This window comes from Pavona decussata, unplaced genomic scaffold, assembly GCF_977016875.1.
Source record: "Pavona decussata unplaced genomic scaffold, jaPavDecu1.1 SCAFFOLD_113, whole genome shotgun sequence".
NCBI lineage: Eukaryota > Metazoa > Cnidaria > Anthozoa > Scleractinia > Agariciidae > Pavona > Pavona decussata.
The window spans coordinates 958,229-967,904 of NW_028145527.1; the positions used below are offsets into that span (position 1 = coordinate 958,229).

General features: G+C 38.3%; 1 protein-coding gene across 2 annotated transcripts in view; it reads left to right on the forward strand.

Annotated features, from left to right (window-relative positions):
• Window positions 1-9,676, forward strand: part of LOC146470618 (solute carrier family 12 member 9-like) — a 33,443-nt gene that overhangs the window by 22,920 nt on the left and 847 nt on the right. The window contains exons 20-35 of one of the 2 annotated variants that reach the window (XM_085121808.1): window positions 226-288; window positions 808-876; window positions 1,351-1,401; window positions 1,582-1,707; window positions 2,776-2,818; window positions 3,439-3,528; window positions 3,683-3,732; window positions 4,327-4,374; window positions 5,103-5,143; window positions 5,355-5,401; window positions 5,617-5,655; window positions 6,340-6,465; window positions 7,044-7,123; window positions 7,561-7,617; window positions 8,098-8,158; window positions 8,990-9,073. In XM_085121808.1, coding sequence (XP_084977934.1) covers window positions 226-288; window positions 808-876; window positions 1,351-1,401; window positions 1,582-1,707; window positions 2,776-2,818; window positions 3,439-3,528; window positions 3,683-3,732; window positions 4,327-4,374; window positions 5,103-5,143; window positions 5,355-5,401; window positions 5,617-5,655; window positions 6,340-6,465; window positions 7,044-7,123; window positions 7,561-7,617; window positions 8,098-8,158; window positions 8,990-9,073 — 1,075 coding nt within the window. Of the gene's footprint in view, window positions 1-225; window positions 289-807; window positions 877-1,350; window positions 1,402-1,581; window positions 1,708-2,775; window positions 2,819-3,438; window positions 3,529-3,682; window positions 3,733-4,326; window positions 4,375-5,102; window positions 5,144-5,354; window positions 5,402-5,616; window positions 5,656-6,339; window positions 6,466-7,043; window positions 7,190-7,356; window positions 7,408-7,560; window positions 7,618-8,097; window positions 8,159-8,989; window positions 9,074-9,676 lie in introns of those variants that run through there. The other variant, XM_085121809.1, reaches the window with a different exon arrangement.

The window sequence follows — 9,676 nt, forward strand, 5'->3', positions numbered from 1 at the left end:
TTTGTTTGTTTGTATGTTGAACGTTTTCGAGTGTTGTGACGTCGTCTGTAAAATCATAATTATTGTAGTGGTACAGGAAGAGTTCTTAATTTATTTCCTTTCTTTGTGCCATAATAGTTGTTGGCGTATTTCGTACACCACTGTTCAACCCTTGCCTTGGTACAAGATTTATTTCACCGCCAGACATTTCAATGTCTCGCTCGCTTTTCTTCTTTCTTTCTGTAGGTCAGGAAGTACCTTCTTCGATTAGACTTGAGGAAGGACCATGTTAAGTTTTGGAGGCCTCAGGTATTTAAACAATAGAAAATATCCTTACAAAATAACTTAAGTGGAACGATTCCTGGTATTCAAGCCCAGAATCAGTTGGTGGGAGACCGCCACTGTCCCAACTCTGCTCCCCCTAGTTAATTTCAAAAGATCCCAGAATTAAGCATCAAAGTGTTGCGATGTTATTGTTGTTTAATTTTTATAATAATAAGTCTGCTCAAGACATCACTTGACATTTCAAGCCTAGCTAAAGAGCAATACATTCAGCGCAAAATGTCAGCATTTGACTACTTTGACTTCTTTGCTTTCATGATGACCCAGGTCTGTGATTGTTCATGCCCAATGAAACAAGTTCAGTCATGTGGAGCCGTTATTTCTTTGTTCTGAAGCAATTCTCTTGTGCATTCTATAGGAGATAGTTTTAGCTCATAACAAAAGTTCAGTTACTAGTTGGATACCAGAGAATAATTGGCAAACTTCTCCTTCAAAATTTGTCAGTATTTTAGTAAAATGCAGTTACCGTTTGCTGCCTTTTGCTAGGTGTTGCTGCTTGTGTCAAACCCTCGGTCGAGCTACCCTTTAATTGACTTTGTTAATGACATCAAGAAGGTAAGGATATGGTTTTTACTTACAGTGGAACCTGGATTTTACGATATGGTAAGGGGACAGCAAAATCCGATCTTTAAATCGGGATATCGTTGTAAACGAACTCCCGATTTATAAATAACTTTTGCCGGGACAGAATGTTGATTGTTAAATCGGGAATATCGTTAGATCGACGATTGTAAAATCGGGGTTCCACTGTATTTTAAACGCGCAAGGCTGGAAATTTCTTTCCTTACCTAATGCTTATTATTATTATTATTATTATTATTATTATTATTATTATTATTATTATTATTATTATTATTGTCATTATTATTTTAAATACAGTCTAATGCAATGAGTTGAAATAATACAATGCATTTCACCGCAAAACTTTGCTAATAGAATGATATGCACAACGGTACTGTTCTTAACCAACTCCTTTAAAAAAATTGTGTGCATAGTTAGTTGCTTCCTCTCTTCCATTTTTTCCGCTAGGGTGGTCTTTACATTCTTGGACATGTTCAAGAAGGCGAATTTAATACACAAGTAAGCATTTTATTTTTATTCCATATTGAAAATATGGTCATAAAAAGTAAGAAACAAGATGTTTGTTTAGTTATTTATTAACGGTATTTATTTATTTATTTATTTATTTGTTTATTTATTTTTTATTTATTTATTTATTTATCTATTTGTTTATTCATGTATTTACTTTGCTTTTCACAGTCAATGACCAAACAAAAACGCGACCTTACAACCTGGTTGAATTTTGTCGACTGCACAGGGATAAAAGCTTTTGTGGAACTCACTGTGACGCAAACTATACGAGCTGGTGCACAGAACCTACTCATGGTAATTGAATTTTTTTTCCTGTAAAACTTATGAATAATTCATAAGCCCATTGACCTATCAAATGGTCGATAATACATCACGTGCAGTGACTTTATATCGATAAACCTCCTCCTTATTAGTATGCGGTGTTTTATCAGCTGATAAAACACTCCTCATTAGTATGTGGTGTTTTTTTCTCGCATGCTAATTTCCAACGTTTACAAAAGTATGATTGTTATGAACTCTGAACGCTTTTGTTGTCGATTGTTTTTGAAGCCGTTCAAAAAACTCGCAGCACGTGTCTTATCGGGTCTAAAACCACTCGGCTCAAGAGAACAGGCAGAGTTCACTTAACAAAGGATTAAAATCCAGCAGGGAACTCTGCCTGTGCTCTTGAGTATACCTTGTGTAACTATTTAAGCCCCTAATTTTGTATGCATTTTTAGTCTGATGATGGTATAGTTTATACCGAAATATAACTGTCACTTTAGATCTTGGTTTTGTTCATTTTTTGTCAAAATTTAAAGACACGATTAATCTACTTGGACTTTTTTATCCCCGTTTTGGAAAACCAAAGGAACTTTATTGCTGGAAATCAACAATAATAAGGTAAATTGAGAGGTTGCCTGGTTCACTAAACAAATTGCGTTGTGTTTTGGAATGCGCAAAAAAATTCAGCTTGAATGTAAAAGCGCCATTTTTCTTTTTCTTTCGATTTGGAGCCATGACACATGTTTAATACATAATGTCACTGAAAAAATCAGGTCAGCCGTTTTCTCTCATCATCGAATTGTTTATGTTCCGCTAACATCGCTACTGCTCTTTACTTGTTTTAACCATTGTCTGGCAACGAACTAATTATGTTGCGAACTTCTGTTTTAATTGACTCCATCGTTAAATAAAACCTCATTATAAAAAAGAGGCTAAGTGCAAAGCTTTTCGTATTGGAATGAGTTTTGTTTTCATATGAATGAAACTAATTGTCATGACACAAACTATACACGAAGCCTCGCTTTCATAATGAGATTCAAAGCAAATCGGAAATGGCCAATAAGGCATTTCATATGTGCTTCTGCCTTTGCCTTTTAGGCCTCTGGTCTTGGTGGAATGAAGCCAAACACTCTTGTTCTAGGTAACGAACTCTCAATTCATCACCTTACATTCATACATGGCATTTATATCCAAACACTTTTGGAGGAATGGAATGGCTAGATCTAAAGATATGCAAGGAACGATAGTATCCCATGGAAAAGTCAGTGTACTTCAGAGCTTACAGGGGTCCGAAGAACACAAACTCGTTTTCAAAGAACGTTTTCTGGACGTGTAACCTTGAGTTACTGAACGTGGCATGGGTCTATCGTTTGATAATTCAAATGGATTCTTAAAGTGTGACTTGGCAAGCTGTTAAACAATACTTTCATGGATTTGCAATAGGCCATGTCCGAGTTGCTTTTGAACCTCATTACGAAAGCGAGGCTAAGTGCAAAGCCTTTCATGTGAAAATTAGTTTTGTTTGCAAAAGAATGAAAACTCATTTTGATAATAAAAACTTTGGACGAAACCTCGCTTTCATAATGAGGTTCAAAGCAACTCGGAAATGGCCTATTGTCTATACCGTAAGAAGTCTGTGTCTGAGTAAATGCTCAAAGTGTGGCCATTCCAGTATAAGCTCTTTGTTGGTGCTTCTATGCGATAAAGTAATACTTCATTTATAGTTTCTCTTCTTCGTTGATTGTCTTTCTGTGCCCACAGGTTTCTATGATCATGAGCTGCCTATAGATAATTTTTCTCGTGGAATATTCAAGAAGCACAGATTTCCTTGGATGAGAGGGAACAGGAAAGGTAAATTGATTACCAACTAAACTTGTTATTTCTTTCTTGCTTTTGTACTTGTTTTTTAACTGTTCCATCGCTATAGCTATTTTCCACTGCTGTTTTAAACAGCAAAGGGTTGTTATAGTCGTATTTTCAACTTTCTTTTTTGTTTTCATCACAGATGAAATGTACCGCAGTATACAGTTGCAGCTTCTACCTCTGCGAACCCGTGTAAGTTACGAAAGTCATTTTTGCAGTCTCCTTTTCAAGTAATAGATAAAACACGAGGAAGAGTGTTTCCTCCGATTTCCAAACACCGACAAGTAGGTTGGAAAAACGAGGCACGGCCGAGTTTTTTTGACCAACTTCGAGGTGTTTGGAAATAGGAAGAAACACTCTTTCGAGTGTTTGATATAGCTTCTCAAACTATTGACAATTCTTGGAGAAATTCGAAGCAAAAGTTCACAAAATTTTATGATAATTAAGATCACATTTCTAAACCTCCTTCACGGTAATGATTTGCTTTGTTTTGGTTTGATGAATTATTAATGAGTTTGAGAAGTTACAGTCAACTCTTGCCTTGCGGACACCTCGCTATTACGGACACCCCGATAATACGGACAGCAGCTAAATCCCCGGCAAAAATAAATTACAAAAGTTTGACTGAAATAAATTCCCGCTACAGTCAACTCCCTTTATTGCGGACACCCTGGGGACCGCGAGTTAGCGAGAATCCGTAATAGCGGAAGAGATAACACGGCAGAGCTTTGATATGCCTTTTATTCTAATTTGATGTATTTTATCTTTTAATTTTTTTCACAAAAGCCTGGGCAGCAGACATTAACATTGAAAGATTACGTAGGAATTATCAAGGTAAGGTTTCTTGCTCGAAGCGCAAAATCCAAAATCCAACTTTCTTCACCGCTTTGATTGGTGACTTTTATAATTTGGCTGGTCTGCCATCTTCGATTCCATCCCAAGAACCCGGTCGATGGAATAGAAGACGGCCTACCTAATAGACCTAAATGTCCAAGTTCAAAATCATATTCCTTATTTAACGTGAGACTAAAGCCCTGGTCAAACGGCGCATGATAGTTGATGATACATGATAATAGTTTAAACTCGCTCACTCGTTTGACCACTAACTATCATGCACAGCACTATCATCGACTACCGTCAACTATCATTCACTTTGAGCGTGTCCAAATACTTCATGACAGTTTTCCCGTGTGACCACGTGAATGATAATTGATAATAGTGGATGGTAGTTTTGACTGTCATCAACTCATATCAACATGCGCCGTTTGACCAGGGCTTAAGAAGGCTTTTACATTGAAAACAAATCCAAATGACGCTTGCGTGTGACATCGCAGGCACGTTGCCTCTGGACTTGGTGTTCAAAAGGGCATTACAAGTTTTCTGTTAGGAGATACTCCGTGCAAAGCAAAATTCCATTTAGTTCATAGAAATGATAGGAATTGCAAAGGCGTTGGATGTTTTGTTGGGGGTAGATACTTTGATGGTTGTGAGTAAATCGGGTTTTTTTTTTTTTATTATTATTATTATTTCTTCTTTGTCTTTATGTCTTTTTGTATTTGAAGGATGCCGTGTTAATGGGAAAGAATGTCTGTATAGCCAGAAAGTAAGTTTCCTTTGTCTTGAATTTCTTAATTTACAATTTTCCAACCACTGTATTATCCAAGCGGTGTATGTTATTTCCAGTAGATCTGGACGTTCTACAAGCTTTTTATAACTGCTATAGAACTTGGTTTGCTCATTTTTCGCTTCATTGAGTCAACTTCTTTTAGTGACACTGATGTTTGAAAACTCAAGAAGCATATTTCATTTTGTAGCTTTGCACAACTGGACAAGAACACACTTGGCAAGGAAGGATATATCGGTAAAGAATTTCCAATCTTCAGTTAACGTGTTTCTTATCAACCCTTTTGTGGCTTTACATGTCTGAGCAATTTTGTTTGGGTAGTTGATATTTTTTAAGTACTAATCAGATATTTCGTGCTATAACCACTTTGGTTTTAAAAAAATAGCAGCTATTGGAAAAAGCCTTATTCTCTTTTTGTTTGTTGCAATTGTCTTCTGTGTTTCTGTTTTTAGATGTATGGCCCATGAATGCTACAGCTTTGGCTAGGGAAGGTAAGTGCCTACTTTGACTTGGCAATTAAAACGTAGTCGAGAGAATCGCTAGCTAAACAAGATTTGACTTTGAACGTCGAGTGCAATGATAGGTGAATTTCAAGTAAAGAGTCAGACTTCGTACGTAACTTTTGATCTAAAGCCTGGCACGACGAGATTCCCGTTATTTACAATATGAAAATATGACAATTTTAACTAGTCTGGCAAAACTAGCGGACAAAATTTTTCCAAGGGTGCCTAATATTTAGCATTTCAATATCTTCGTCAAAGATGATCATTTGTCATGCGCTTCGCAGTTGTTATACTGCAAACCTGAAGTAGTTCCACTTCAGATTAAATCTACTACCGGAACAACATCAAGCTATGTTGAGAATTTCAAATATCTCAGACTCCTTTCGTAAACACGACCCTCTAAAGTCTACAAATTGGTCCGCCAAGTTGTCCTCATGATGCAATTTCGACAGTACAGCCTGGACACGAAAAGTTACTTTGCATGGCATAAAGATACAAATATCTCAAAAATGGTCTAAATATGTTTCCGGAAATTATCATAACATGTTCTAAATAACGACTGGTAAAATTCCCTAAATATCTTAATTTTTAACATGAATTTAATGACATAAGCTTATATGCCGTCTGCGAGCATAACTTGTTCTAAAAACCCGTTTCGTTCTTGTTTATCAGGTTTGGTTCTAGGTCCGTATGACTTTACGTTCCTGCTCATTCTCCAGCTGAGTTGTATTCTTCACATGGTTCCTTTCTGGAAATCAAGGACCAAGCTGCGAGTCATGCAGATCGTGGAGACAGACGGTATGAAAGTCACCTGGATTGTGTGTTATCCCTGAAGAAACAAAATACATTTGTGCTGAGTCACAGTAGTGTAGTGGTGAGCACGTCTGGATTTCGATCACCGTGGTTCGTGGCCAACTTCGTCCCCAGGGCCTTCGCGACATCTTGAAATCGGAGATGGCCCTGGGGCGAGGCTGGTTCAAAGCTATGATGGTCTCTGTATTTTCTTACCTTAGTCCTATACAAGAATCAACTTAATAGGTTGCCCCCCGGGAAGGGGAGGGGGGCAGAGGACAAAGATCACATCCAGAGAAACGACCAGGGGGGGAGGGTTAACAGTACTCGTAGTTACTTCATCCAGCAGAAACTAGGTGAATTTCCGACTTACGCTACCGGTAAGATTCCATTCGGTTTAGTCATCAATTGCAACCTATGCCCCCTGAATAACGACAGCAAATTGCAAGAGTAAACCATAATGAGGCGAGTTTAGTTGTAACGTATGTTAACATTCAACAAAGAGGCTAACAACAACCTAACCCACTTTTACTCAGAAAGTCAAACAAGTTATTCTATTTTATCATGTTTTTTTTTTTTCTTAGGTGACGATAATTATCACCAGATGCAACAAACCACTCTCGCTCGCCTTCTCTCAGAACTGCGGATTCCAGCTGAAGTCAGGGTAAGAATCTGCCTTAAGTGTAGTAGTGGGATTAGTTGTGAACACAACAGCCCATTGTACAGTTGTGTGTGTAGTGACCTGGCAAACTAAGAGCATCCTTTGCTTGATGATGATGATGATGATGATGATGAAGATGATGATGATGATGATGATGATGATGATGATGATGATGATGATGATGATGATGATGATGATGATGATGATGATGATGGCCATGTAAGGCCTACTAATAGGGGACACTAAATTACAATACTATCAACACTAACTAATTGATATATAAAAAAAATTTGCTAAAGATAAAATTTACGATGCCAGTGAAACGTAAGATAAAATTTAAAATGCCAATGAAAACGTAGTCTGATTCATTTTATAAAATAAGACCTATTAATCAACAGGTGTCCTTTTGTCTTGCTTTCCTTCTCTTCATTGTGTTTTAGTTGATTCATACGACAGATGAAGCTGTATTTCAGACTCGAAACGCGGATGGGCTTGCGGTAAGTGGCACTCACATCCGTGCACCCTTGTTAACTAACAACGATCACATGCTACATATCCGTAAGAACTATGTGGGGATTTGGACGGTTACCGCAAAATCATTCCCTACCAGGTGTACACTGGATAGTTCTCTTCATAATGAACATTAACTTTTTGCGTTTGACGTAGAAAGAACGCATTCCTAATACAGATTGGAGTCGAGTTTGTTATGGGACAACGTTTATTGCCGTGAATGAATGGATCTTGGGACGCGTATCTGGAATCCCCCGCAGATTTTGCAGGGGCGGATGACATCATCACCAACTTGGCAAAAGAGAGAGCCTGGGATCAAGATCGTCGAACGCACTCCCTAATTATTACTAGTTTAAGTAGATACGAGCTCCTTTTAATGGTCACTTTCGAAATAATTATTTTGAAGGACTGTAAGAATTGTATGGCACTTTAGATTAGTCATTACCGACTCTTGTTTTCGTCAACAGCCGGCTACCAACTGGTATCGAACAGTGAATCAACTGATTAAACTGCACTCTGCAGATGCTTGTAAGTTTAAAATCTTTTAATTCTCTGGCGGCTCATGTACGCTGTTCTTCTGACGAATAATCAGCCCTTAGTAGCCTCGAGTCGAAGGCCGTGTACTTTACATAAGCCAAACAAAGCTCAGCGTTTTGTATTGCGATTGGCAGAGTTGTGACTGCTGTTGTAACCCGTGGACCCTGTGTCAAACACCCATCTTCGCGTGAGCAGAACCAGATTCAAAAATCAAGTTTCCATGTTAATATATTCGGACCTGTTTTCGTTTTCCACTTGAGTTTGGCTGACGTTTGACTCAACAGCAGAACTTTAAGTTGGGTCCATTGAAACTGCAATTAGGATCGGCTCATATGAAGTATAGCGTTTGGCCCAGCCTTAAGACTATATTATATGGCCCTCTTTTTCTGTTTTCCCTGAATTCTTGACAGTCAATATGAAAACTCATTGCATGTAAGGGACAACACTTGAACGTTATCTTGAGTGCCCTTCAAGTCCAGATCTTGGGACACACGTTTTCACGGGTTTTGCAGGAGAAAATAGATGATAGGGCTGTGGTACACAGTTAATACTCAATGTGCACAAGAAAGCGTGATCTAATACGCCATTTCCGAGTTACTTTGAACTTCATTATGAAAACAACGATAAGTGCAAAGTTTTTATATGAAAATTAGTTTTCATTCATATGCAAGCAAAACTAATTTTCATATGAAAAGCTTTGCACTTAGCCTCGCTTTCACAATGAGGTTCACAGTAACTCCTTCAAGCTATAATTTCTTGCCAGTTTTGCTGTAAGGACTGCAAAGCTCTTAAGGTGATGGTTACTTTTATGTTTCGTTATAGTTGTTGTATTCACCGGTCTTCCACATCCACCAAGCGAAGAAAACATGGCCCAGCAATTTATTCAAGACATCACTGTCCTGTCGGGTAAGGAAAGAGCTAATTAGGCGATGAACTCGCCAGGGCCCAGTTGCTCGAAGCATGGTTAGCGCTAACCCGGGTTAAATACCATGACAACCTATAGGTCTTAATACCTCTTAACCAATGGTTAGCGCTAACCATGCTTCGAACAACTCAGCCCAGGACGCTAACTGTCTTCATGTACACAAAAACGAACTGTCCTACAAATTGAATGTTTCGTTTATCAACAGAGTTGATAACTATTCGAGAGCTGACGTTTCCGTCGAGCGTTAGCACTGGAATCTCTTTACGGTGGCCAATTTACCTTTAGCTATCAACTTTGTTGATAAACCAAACATATGACGCAGCACCGCAGTTTCTTTAGAAACTAACCCTCTTACAAATTATCTTAATTTCTCTTGTTCAGTGGACCTGCCGGCCTGACCTTTCAAAAGCTCTATTTTCACTGGACCCTGATAACCTGCAGCTGCATTGTTTTTTTAGGGTTGGGAGCATTGTTCTGTTGTTCGTTCTATTGTCCTCTCGACCAACCATGAAAGACGTTGTAAACGGTGCAGGCCGCTCCATCTTGCTCAAGATCTAAATTGTGACTTGCATGCGACACAACTC